Below are 13135 nucleotides of genomic sequence, written 5' to 3' on the forward strand. Positions count from 1 at the left end.
GCACCGTTCTATCCAATTGGATTCATTCAGTTGTGCAGCATATTCATCCGCTTGCTTACTCAACTTGGCTATTCTAAGTTTAAGCTTGCAGTTGAATTTGTTTTTCCGCCAACGTTTAGTTTAGCTTCTGCGGGCGTCCCAAAGGTGGAGCAGGTACTTATCGACGGCGGGGGTGTCTTCCGTTGTCTTCATAGTTTTAAGACACTTGGAATTGGCTCCAAGGAGCTGTTTTGCCCATCCCGTATATCCTCCCGCCCCTGGCACAGAGGGGATCACCTGTGAGCGGAAGGCTGTCCAGTCTGTCAGCTTAGCTTGGCTCCATGTTCTACGGCCTATGTTGCCGGAGAGTGTGATTCTGAGGAGACAGTGATCACTGCCGAGCGTTTCTTCTAAGTTTTCCCATGTTGCGTAGGAAATGTTCTTAGTCAGTGATAACTCCGGGCAAGTATCTCGGTTTACAGAATTCCCGATTCTAGTGGGTTTGATTGGATCTGTGAGAAGCGATAGACGAAGAGTGGATATAGGTTCTGCCAATTTCCGTCTTTTGGGGACTTCGCGGGTGTAACCCCAATGATAGCTGGCGTTAAAGTCACCCAAAATCACTAGTGGGTTTTTATCTGCTTTCTTAATCGCTTTATAAAACATTTCGTTGAAGACACATTGCCTAGATTTTGGAGAAGTGTATACATTTAGAATGTACAAGCTAGGATCTCGTCTTTTATTGGGAAGGACTTTGACCATTGTGTATTCATGCGCCTTTGACAGATCAAGGTCTATCTGACAAGCGGTATACTCCTTGTGTACGAGAACACAGGTGGACGCACTTCCCTGAAATGAGTTGTAACCAGGCAATTTCGCCTGTAAGCCAGTTTCTTGTAGCGCCAAAACTGCAGGGGTAAAATGTTGATTCTGCAGGAAAAGGTTAAGAGTGGCCCTCTTTTTCCTATCTTTAAACCCCCTGCAGTTCCACTGGAAAATATCGAGTTGCTGTTGTTTGGAGCTTTTATGATTATGTTTAGAATTGCCTGCCATCATGAATTTATTATTGAGGAGGTGTCATTTTCGCCACTGCAGCCAGCGTGGGAGCCTGGAGAGGCGTGGGGGACTCAGTTTGGTTGGCTAACGACTGGGCTATGTTGTTCTCGGATTCAGAATTTGCCAGGTTACGATGAACAATTTTGCGTCGGGGTTGTTTTGTTGTCTTATTGCTAGTTTTGAGTTGGTCCAATTGGGGTGTGAGCCAATTTTGAACGGTTTGTAGTACACTGGCTGTGAGAATTGGCAAAATGCTTTGCTTGAGGTCTTGCATAGCGGCTTGAACTGATAGGTTCAGCTGCTGCGGAATGTCTTGTACTGTAAGCTTGGTTTGTTCTAGGATCATTTTGCTCTGCTCCTCAAGTTTAGCCTCTAGTCTGCTTAGTCGACCTTCTATGTCGTTCGAAGCACCTACTACAGTTTTAGACACACTAGTGTTACCCGATACGTGTGGCTGATTGTCCTGCTCATCGTCCGAGCAGTCGGAGGTGTGCATAGCCACCGGTTCCGACAGTGGTGGAGGAGAAGCAGCCTGCGACGCCGTCAGCGCCCGATTTTCGCGTTCCAGAGTTTCAATGCCTTTTTTCATGGCTTCCAATTGTTTTAAAATTTTAGAATTGGAGGGGGAGGCAGTGGTGGTGGTGGGAGACTGAGAGGAGACCCCTACCCAATTGCTCACCTGTTTGGGCGGGTTTGCCAGTGACGGGAAATCCTCGGCGCCGAAGGTAGACGGCCTCGACTTCTGTCCGGCTGGGGCTTTGATCGGCTTGGGCTTGTTATGCATGGGCTTCGCTTTTTCGTCAGTCCTGAGAGGGGCTGAGGGTTCTTCTTGCTTGTTTTTTAGTCCATGTTGCCACTGTGTTAGAGCGGGCTCCCATGCCTTCCGGAATTTTCCGACGCACTGCGCTGAGCCGGTGAAATGGTTTTCACCGCATATAAGGCACTCGGGTTGACAGTCGTCTTCGCTGGGCCCTCCAGAGTGAGTTCCACCTTCGCACCACAGTGAATGCACCGCTGATTGTCCGGATTGGGGCAAGCATCCGGTCTGTGGCCCACCGTTCCACACCGGTAACATGCCGGAACCGTTTTCATGTAGTAGCGCACTGGCACGTTTTCACAGCAGTAGTGAATGAATCTTGGAACGCGGCGTCCTTTGAAGGTCACCACTGCAACGTTGGAGGTTCCGAGTTTTCGCACATACAAAATTTCGCCGTCAATCCACTTGAGCTTGCGTCGAAGGGATTCCGAAGTTTCATTGTCTGCGACGGTGACGACACCATTGCAGGTTTCTCCGGCTGATTTCAAATGTCCTTGAAATGGTACCTGGTGGTCCCCGATCGTCCAGCGTGATGTCCCCGATGAGCTTCGAGGCCAGGCTTTCCGTTTTCACACCTACAACAACGATGTTTTGGTCCCACACCGGCCACACGGAGATACCAGCGTTCGTGGTGCTGCCGGTGAAGCGTTGCACTGCTGTGCCAATCCCGCCTGGGCCGAACGCAGCGTGCAGATCCATGGTTATTTTTGGTTTAAGCACAATAACCAACTCGTCCGACCGGATTCGAGGCGTGTGTGTTGGCTTCCACGTCACCAGCTGCCGCGGGGACTCAACGCAAGCTGCGGTTGTTGATCCTGTTTTGCGAGCCTGTGGCTGGGCGGCGGCCGTCGAGCCTCGGGGCTTCATTTTAGCGAGCTTCTCTTGCAGTTGGCGAACCATGATCTGAAGATATTCGTCTTCACCTGGTATGGGGTCTTCCCGTGTTTCTGCCACCTCGATGTCAACCCACTGCATCGTGCTGGGGTCGTAGCTGGTCTTCGTGGACGCTGCCATGGCTGGGGAGCCCGGGCGTAAGCCTCGTCGGCGTTAGGCTTAGCCGGGCTCGGGTGTCGCGTGGTGTTCAACCAGTCGTAGATTGGCGGAAAATGGGCCTACCTGGATAAAAATAGGTATCCAGAGATTCCTGATGGCTTCGCCGAAACGCTGAACCCAGTTTCTGGTGGATATTTGCCAACAGTTCACAACATTCGTCGATTTCCGACGGAGCCGACGTGACATGCGTCTCACGCGCGCGCTGAAACGCCGCGTCCCCTTCGTCGGTCAGGTCGTGCCGGTCATCCAGGCAGCGAGCGGCGGTGACCCGACGCGGAACGACGCGCGGAAGTGGGCGCGACGCGCGGACTCCGCACAAGCGCGCGAGAAGTCACGCCTCCCGACTCCCGGAGACGACGCCCTGTTCAGCGCAGAATCACGGCACACAGCACGCAGGTGTCGTCGTCCAACCGGAGAACGAGCGTCTCCTTCGGTCTGGTGCACGGGCCAAGGCGTCGCAGCATGCACGGCGGGGATTCAAAAACGCGCGCACACGCGGCTGCTGTGCGTCACAAGGAGCGCTGAACCGGCCGCCGGTGATGAGCGAAGCAGCATCGACCGTTGCCGACGATGGACTGGTTTTTTCGCTGGCGCGCTCGGGCGGCGCAGCGGGACCACGCGGCGGCCTGCCTGGTGGCGGGTCGGAGCGAAGAGATCGCGCGCGCTTCTCCTCCTCTCTCTCGCTCCAGCGCCATCAACAAGCGCGAACAGCGAGTGAGAAAGCCGCGCGCGAAAAGAGAGAGAGGCGCTATCGGTATCTTGAGTGGCAGTGTGGTGCATTGTTTCCCGGCGATATGTAAAAGTCCGCCTAATATTACGTATGTGCCGTTTCTTGATATATGTGCTGCAAAAAAAAAAAAAAATGAAGACAGTGTGAAGACGCATATACAACGGGTAAACAGCGCTAGTCCGTCTCGTATACATGTCCTCTTTTTTTATTGCTTTATATACATCGTAGCTATGTGAAATCATTATGTAGCATCTCATTCGCCCACGAATTGTCCTAAAAATATCAATAATATTTGAGACAATGTATGATCAAAGATATTGATACAAATAATGCTTTTATTTGTTATTTTCCTGAAAATCAGGCGTAGCTATACCAGTAAGATATTCATAAGTACACCTAATTGACAACAGGTACAACTCAAGCTACCCGTCGTAAACTAGCCGAGTTTATCAAGTGCGTGAAATTGATTCTGTCTCACGTGTCAAAAACCAGAATATGAGATTTAAATACACCGCAGAAAGAAAGTACAGCTTTACTTCACTCAGCTGCAGCCTTTCAACGGGCTCATAAATGTAACTGTGCAAAAGTTTTTGCACTTCACCCTCGTCTAAATACGGCCGCTGATGCTGGGAATCGAACCCACGCCCTGGTGCTCAGCGGCGCAGCGCGGCAGCCAGCAGGGCACCTAAGAAGTGCTTCAGTGCGAATTTCAAAGGTACAAAGGGTGGAATTTTCTGCAGCTGCAGCAAAACAACAGCAACAACAAAAATAGTGACGTCACCACTGACTGCGGTCGTCATTCTTCAGCTGCGCTCGTGGGTGCTATCTAGAAACACATATGCCACTGACGTGGGCACCAGTTGTCAAGTATTTATTTTAATTTATTTCTTGATGTTTCCTTTGTTGCATTTCCCCATGAAGACAATTGTTTTCTCTGCTTTGATGTCTTTAGGGTAGCGGTAAGTATATAGCTTGTTCTTGCTGAATAGCAAATGCCAATTTGAATGTCGCGAACTTGAAGTAATTGACTCTTTCTATTAATTTCATGTTGTGAAGACACCGTTAACCTTCTTTTATCGTTTCTTTCACTCCATTTCATTACCCTCCCTCTAAGAACATACGCGAGTGCATGCACGCAAACAGAATGAACCCAAGTTCAATTCGTCATAACCATCTTGGCTCTTTTATCACGGTAAAATGAGCTTGGGTTCTTGCGTGAAATAATTCCACGTTTAAAAGCACCGATATTTGATCAAGTTTGTTGATCCTTGATGGTATTTAAAAGCACGAAACAGGCGAGATACACGAGAAAGGTTACACAAACAAGCGCTCCCTTAACTAATGTTAATTCACAAAAACTGGCCAGGTTTTATCTTATACACCGAACGTGGAGCCGGATGAGTTTCCATGTTCAGTGTAAAATAAGACCTGGCCAATTTCTGCAAAAAAAAAAAAAGCTTAAGCTTGAAGTGAATTCTTGTTTTTCTAATCTATCTCTTGTATTTTTGTCTGTTTTGCGCTCCTATATACCAACATTAATTCCTACCTCAAGTCTTGAATGAAGTGTAAGCTAGTTCATTCAAGTTTATTCTGGAGTAATTTGCCACTCCTTGGTCAACACCTGAAATAAAGCTTAATTTATTTGAAGGATACATACGTTGCGTTTCAGAGAATGACATAGAACATCGAAGATTCTTTCAGTACGCACTGAAGAAAGATGTATTCAAATATTGTTCATTAAAAAACAATTACCAAGGAGGTTCTATAGAACCTCCTTGGTAATTGTTCACTACAATCGGTGGATATATGCACACAATGATACTGCCTTCGAGTCATATAGTTTTCATAAGCATCATACATATTTCGACTCTGGTTGAGGGCAAGCTATACAGGCACAGTGGTGAACGATTATTTGGGATACTCGATGTACAACGCGCACATATTTTCTGCTGCACAAGTTTGTCTCTCCATAATGTCATTATGTCAATAGAGTTTCCTAAAATTAACTGTAGGGGTCTCTGACACTGCGATAGTTCAGCGACCATGGGAATGATGGGTAGTACATGGAGTTGCCTAGTCTTCGTACTTGCGTGTGGCGGATCGCACTTGTGGCTTCGCTTATGGCTGTGTTTCGGTTTTGTTCCGAAGGAAAGTACAAAACCGTGTGGACTTTGTGACCCGATTGGAAATGATAAACATAAAGTATGGCTGAGGCTGCTTGTGCTTGTCGTTGAGTGTTTTTTTTTACTTTGTGTGTGTGTTACTTGCGGCCAAAGCATGTCAGTAAGCAAGTACCAACTAGGCCAACAATCAGCATTGTTAAAATATTAAGGTGGTGAAGTGCAACCCCTGAACAATCGCTGATTTTTGCTTCGTGACAGGACAGCTCCAAGTGACACAAACACACACAAAGCCAGAAGTAGGAAGATTATACATATCCGTGTCCTACCCATCATTCCCACGCTCGCTGAAGCACCATGCGTTGCAGCTCCCATAGACGCTAGCGACAGAGTTTCCTCTAGTGGATATTTAGGAAACTCTATGACTGTGTATACTCCTAATGTTCGCTCTTTATTTCATAACAACCTATGCTAGACTGGAGACCCACTTTTAACGAGAATTCACCGAATGGCAGTGGAACTTTAAATGTCCACTTACTTATTCTAGAATCAGACAAGTAGTGAAGGGCTGTTGATTCACTAATTATCGGTTAGAAAAGCAATTATAAAAAGGATTGACCTTTAAAGCATGTTCATTTTTGCTGAAAGGGTCATTAGCTTTTACGGAGCTGGAAACATTGGTGTGAATTTTTTTCTCAATACTTGTAATGAGAATGTAGTTGTAGAAGCAGTAGCAATTGGATGGTTGCGGGAATTATTGATAAAGCGCCTGGGTGTGTGATTAGTTGACAGCAGCAACTAATTATTGCAAGGTGTTCAGAGGTGTCGTCTCCACGAGTAAAAGTGCGCATGCATAAGTGCTATTAAGCGGTGGTGTAGGCGTACCTGCGCCGATTACGAATATCGCTATAGTAATAAAACGTCCATAACTGACGGCTCCGGAGGGACAATCGTTGGTCAGTCTAGTCCATAGCTACATGACGACGTTTCATGTAAAAGTTCAACTTTCGGTCACTCACTCCATACAACATAAAATTCGCTTCACATAAAAAAAAACTGTTTTGGGATTTTACGTGCAGAAACGACTCGACAAAAGAGAAAAGCAAGGAGGGGGGGGGGAGCGTGAAATGAATGCCCACTGTCCAGAATGTTTAGTGAACATGTAACTGTAAGTATGCGAGAGCATTCGAACCCGCGATTTCATGTACTTGCTCAATAACAGATTTGTCATTTAACTGTACCGCGGCAAATACATGCAAAGTCAGCTGCATCGTTAAAGACACACTAAAGAGCAAATATATGTTTCGGCTATTTGTAAAGTACGATTTCACAATTTCGAAAACCCGATTCTTCCCGCAACAAGACGATTGGCTAGCGGAACACGCGCGAAAAGAAAATGGGGATGGTGTTATGCCAGCGAGTCCTCGTCAAACGTCCGTGCCTCTGAAAAAGGCAATCTGGGTCAAGGCCAGCCCGCAGTCCGCCTGACGCGAACAACTCAACGGCGTGAACACGCGCGGCGCCTCTCTGGCCCACGTGCATTGAGTCAGCAGCGCACGTGACAGCGAGCCGGCGTCCTCGTGTCTGGGGGTCTGACGTGGCCCAGCGGCGACCCCATTGGAGGAATCTGCCCTGACGACCAGCGGCGCTTCTGATTGGACATTTTGGTTGGACCCGGTGCAAATAAAAGAAGCCCTGCGGCGCGTCGCGATCGGCGGTCCTATGTGAGAGGAGTCCCCGTGTCGGAGAGCCGACATGTGTGTGAGTCAGCGGTCTTAGGCGAAAAGCTGACCTATGTGTTAGAGAGGAGAGCTCGGCTCTTCGAGTCTCTGTCGGCCCCAGTGCCGAAATTGTAACGCCTCTGTATATATGCTGTACATAAACCTTGTTTAACTCACCGTCGTCTCGTCCGCTCGTCTTATCAGCTCTGCGCAGAAGCAGTCGCGAGCTGAGAAACATACGCTACCAAACGGCTGGTGACCTTCCCGGCGGAGTTGAAAGCAGTGGCGCCTTCGGGACCGTGTTGGCGTCCCCGTCTTTCGCAACAGTGGTGGCAGCGGTGGGATAGGCCCGCTTTCTCAACAATGGACACGGCATCTGCAGTTTCCCGCACCAAACACCGTGATGTCTTGCATATTGGAGGCCCCCACTGGTTCCTATGTTTTTGTTATATAAATAAAGATGAAGTACACTGTCATCTGTCGCTTTCGTAAACCTAGCATACGAAGTTTAACACTATAGTTCATTGTGCCAATGCCGCAAAAGAAGGGTAAGATACATTTAAAAATTTTTGACGCCACACGTGGAGAATGGGTTGCGAAATTTGAAAATGAGATTTCAACCTTAATTTCCTCCGTTAATAATTAACTTATGGTAGTGAAACATATGACATTAGAGTTTTCAGAGTGCAGTTTGTCAACCTAACCAAATCATTGTTTCTTTTTAGAGACCCTTAAATGATAACTGCGCGCTTGCTAACTTTGCGAAGAATAATAACTGTCAATAAGGCAATAATAAAGATTCCAAAATAGTCAAGGTGATGAGAAAAGTAAGCTATTTTTAGTTTTGCTGCAAATAGGGGACGTTTTTTTATATAATTATTTTTGAGGCTTTCCATAGTATTACTTCTCACATAGCTGAACAGAAACCTCAGTGCCTTTTTCCCAACCAAAGATCAGTGATAACTTTTAATGTACTGTATTTTTGCTGTGACCACGTGGTACACTTGCCAGCAACAAAAGGCAATGCTGAAAAATAAAACCACGCAACTTAGTAGCATCACTTTCATCTCTTGTCATTCTGCTGTCGATGCCGGACATTACGAGGCCGCTATTTTTGTCCCAAACTTCAGCACGAGAGCCAAGTTCTAATACTTGGCTGTGATTCGACAACGGCCGGGGAACCTCGAACTTGAAGAGTGGTCACTGTTATTGTATCACAAAAGTGCAAATCCGCTGGTCTCTTTGAAAGGGCAAGAAATATTTGCCAATAAACTTTCTTCGAATCTTTGTGGCAAGCATTCACTTTCGGCTTTGGTCTTGGGGGGTGTGGGTGGGTGGGGCTCAATTTCTCATTGTACAAGAGATGTCATATCGAAGTTCGCGATGAAAGACACGAAGTTCTGAGGACAAGGACGCTGTCCTCAGCAGCTGCCCAACATCTGGTGTGAGGACCTCAAAAGGATTTCGACAAAAGGCGCCGTATTACGGAAAGAACAGTTATTGCTTCCATGACATTTTTTGTATTCGAGCCACAGCCGCGGCATATAAATTGCTACTGCGCAAGTGCGGAAAGGTCAATCGAGAAAAAGATTAGATGTGGGATCAAAGCACAGAGCAAGAGTCATCTATTTTCTAGCGATTCTTTTTTTTTTTCGTTCATGCTCTTTCATAAGAGAATAAAGTATACAGGGTAGAGCCCGAAAGTTTGCGTTTGGAGGAGCAATATCATCAAATCAGCTGATGCATCTGTGCCAAACATTTATCACAGTACGGTTTCAAGATTCTATTCATTTTTGTTTCTGCAAACTGTTGACTGAGTCAGACGTCGCCACCAACCCTAGAAATTGAGCAAAGGTACGGACATTATAGAATGAAAAATGCAGAGCATCATCCCATTACCAGTGCCCTAGTGCTCACTGTTTCAGGCTAGACTGTCCTTGCTTTAGGAAAAAAATGTCCTGGAGTATTTTACAGCAAAAATAAACATGTTATTATCATGCTTTATACGCCTTCCAACTAAAGTGATTATCTTGAGGAATCAATTCTCCTTGTATCAAACTGTACAAACGTGTTATCTTACATATCAATGTTACCTATTTATTGTTTTCGGCTGTAAATGTTTTCCATAAAATTAGGCCTCCACTTCGTATATATGTCTAAAAATGGCAGGAATATAATAAAGCAGTTTTTTTCCTGGCACTAGCAGTCTTTCGAACACTACTGTACTTGAGACCCACAGTGCTAAAAATAGCAAAAATGTATTTCTCAGGAAACAGAAAGTAAAATGAAAAAAAAAAATCCGTCTTTTTTGGATTAGGATCTTACGAAATGCATACGTACGTATTTATAATATCACTGTAAATAATTTATCGTGAAGTCTGCCGACACGCACATTTGAACCCTTTGATTTTCCGTGAGCAGACAAGTTCATTTTGGCTGGTGGTAGATCTTGCGTTTTATAAACGGTATGCAAACTGTGCACAGTGTAATAATAATAATAATAATAATAATAATAATAATAATAATAATAATAATAATAATAATAATAATAATAATAAACATTATTATTATTGTTATTATTATTATTATTATTATTATTATTATTATTATTATTATTATTATTATTATTATTATTATTATTATTATTATTATTATTATTATTATTATTATTATTATTATTATATTCTCTAAAACTTCAGCACAAAAAATGCAGTTTTTTTTACCCAAAAACCCTTGCTATCTTTTGCCCATCGCTTCAGGTGCTCTCGGTTAAGCAAGACGATTTGTCTTCGCTGGAAGTTTCTTCCACCCTTGAGGGTGCAATGCGAGAACCTTGCTAATTTTTAGCTTTCATCAAAATGCTCAGTGAGAAGTACATGTTCTGGTCAGTTTTTTTTTCCTTCTTTATTTATGGTGATTTATTTAATAACAAACTGGTTCAATACACGCAGAAAACAATGAAGCACCAACGTCTGCCCAATCTTCCGGAAATTCTCTACTGCCAAGGGCCCCATCCCTTCACTTTGATGATTAATGTTGCCATGATAACACATTCACCATTACACCAGCATAAATTACGAGAGCCCGTAACGAAAATTTCCGAATTACCGGGAGAGTACGCTTCCAGCTAGCACTGTATACTGCGGAAGTATTTTTGCTCCTCAAAGATCACGTAAATACTGCTACGTGATTGCAGACCATCGGCGCCTGTTTCTTCTGGCTTCCGCTAGTCTTATCGAAACTTCATGGACGTGATTATTAATCTTGAGCTTCCTGATTGCCCCCTAGATAAATGATAGCACATGCTCAAGGGAGAAAAAAGAAGCCGGTATATAATTTCAGTTCTCCTCAGTAAGAGGAAAGTATGCGGTGGTTTCTCGTAATGGAAGCTGGGTATTCACGAATGTAGAAAGACTTACATTTTCAAGTTCTCCGATTTGTGCGAAGATTGTTTTACTTGAAATAAATTGTAATATTTTTTGCGTGAATTCAGAAGGCGTTCTTCGTATATAGTCTGTAAAATGTGCATGTTACCAAACTTAATTTTTTCTGATTCCCGGCAATACTAAAGGAAAACGCGCCATTGGTAGGAGTCACTATTTTGGGGTTGATGACTGCCATTATCAAGCAGCGTTTTCTACCAAAAAGATACGATTCTATTTGTAGAAAATAGCACGGGTATAATGGAGTTTTGGCGACAACTACGGTAACTCTTTAGACGTATTGTCCATATGAATGTAATTATTACATACATACATACATACATACATACATACATACATACATACATACATACATACGTACATACATACATACATACATACATACATACATACATACATACATACATACATACATACATACATACATACATACATACATACATACATACATACATACATACATACATACATACATACATACATACATACATACATACATAACTGTTTTAGTCGGCATTATTTTTTTCTACATTTATGTCCTTGTAGTATATTTCAGCATGGCAAACACAATTCAAGGTGCCCGGAAATGCAAATCAAGCTTAGAAACTGCAAAACTCTTTCAGTGTTTCAGTTCGCCTACCGTCTACATGCACTGTATGCTGTTACGACTCGCACCGTAGCCGACACTGTTGCGTAGTGCGCTGAGGTCACGGGCCGCCAAAGTTGTTTCGTAGCGCGTTTCTCAGCTCGCGGCTGCTTCTGCGCAGAGCTGATAGACGAGCGGACAAGATGACGGTGAGTTAAGGCAATGCTTATATACAGCATACAAATAGAGGCGTTACATATTCGGCACTGAAGGCGACAGCTTAGGGACTCGATGAGCCGAGATGTCCTCTCTCTGACGCATACGTCGGCCGCTGGCGACACGCCGCTTGGCTGTTTTTATAGGCCCCGGACGACGACTTACGTCACCAACGTCCAATCAGAAGCGCTGCTGGCCGTGGTGTACGAACCCTCCAGTCAGGAACCACTGCTGGTTTGCACCCATGGACGAGTGACGTTGCCACGCATTGCGTAATACTCGCCAGACTGGATGGCGCCGCTTGCATCAACAGGCTGCTATTGGGCCCGTGGGTTGAGGAAGCTCACCGTGCGTTGCGTAAGACACACCTGCGCGTCGGGTTAGTTGACGTCGTTGGCCGTGACACAGATTGCCTTTGCAGAGGCAATAACGTTCGGTCTGGACTCCCAGGCGTAACAAAGCACATAAATTTAATTTCGGCTGCCTAGCGTACTATCATGCAGTAACGTGCAGAAAATACGTGCAGTGACGTGTGAGCCCTTTGTAGTGGGTGACTGGCTTTAAACCATGAAGTCATCATCGTAATCACACGTTCTGACGCCTGTTGGTGATATACGCTTGTACCACGCAACATTACTGCACTATTTCATGCTGTACTGTGAAGCACGTATACAGGACATGCGTGTTTGTATAGTATAAAAGTTACTTTCACTGCATCTTCAATCAAGGGAAGTTATTTTCACTGCATGGCACAAGCAGATGCGTGGCTATGTGGCAGAACACCCGCTTGCCACGCTCACAACCCCGGCTCAATCCCAACTCAGACCCCGAATTTCTCATTTGTTGGCGTCTTTCTCTATGCTTTGGTTACGCGCAAGATGGTGATTTTTCTCTCACAGCGAACTACGCCTACGCCGGAATTTCTTCTAAACGATCTCTTTAACGATACAGTGGTTATGGGGTTGACCAAAAAGTCGCCGGTATGATTACAGCCGCGGCGGACGCATTTTCTGTGGAGGCAAAAATGCATGAGTTTTACGCTACCAGTAGGATATACGTTTATTTTGTGCACGTTAAAAATTACAAGTAATCAAAATTTCTGGAGCCTCCCACTACGGTGTGTCTAATAATCATTTTGTGGCTTCGGCACGTGATAACCCATATGCTGTCGTTAATACGTATACATAGAAACCGATCAATGAATGAATGCAATGTCATTGTTAAACAAAGAGAACTGCTTGAAACAGGAATTGGGACCTGAACAAGAGGAGCGATGAAAGAAAGATAGATTTTGGCAGATTGTTGATTTGACGCACTAAAATGTTTGCGGTTCGCGTACGAAGAACACTTCCCGAGTTCATTTTCATTCTCCCTGACGTGCTTTGAAGATTGGGCAAACGGCCTCGCCGCGGTG

The 13135-nt window shown here is 45.0% G+C and overlaps 1 protein-coding gene across 2 annotated transcripts in view; it reads right to left on the minus strand.

The window, feature by feature from the left end:
* Positions 1-13135, minus strand: part of LOC119185211 (uncharacterized) — a 137071-nt gene that overhangs the window by 10798 nt on the left and 113138 nt on the right. Inside the window, exon 1 of one of the 2 annotated variants that reach the window (XM_075892098.1) lies at positions 1715-3506. The exons of the other annotated variant lie outside the window; for it this stretch is intronic. Within the exon in view, the coding sequence (XP_075748213.1) occupies positions 1715-2110 (396 nt within the window). The 5' untranslated portion in view covers positions 2111-3506. Of the gene's footprint in view, positions 1-1714; positions 3507-13135 lie in introns of those variants that run through there. 2 annotated transcript variants of the gene reach the window in all.

The sequence above is a fragment of the Rhipicephalus microplus genome, chromosome 4, assembly GCF_043290135.1.
Source record: "Rhipicephalus microplus isolate Deutch F79 chromosome 4, USDA_Rmic, whole genome shotgun sequence".
In the NCBI taxonomy this organism is placed as follows: Eukaryota; Metazoa; Arthropoda; class Arachnida; order Ixodida; family Ixodidae; genus Rhipicephalus; species Rhipicephalus microplus.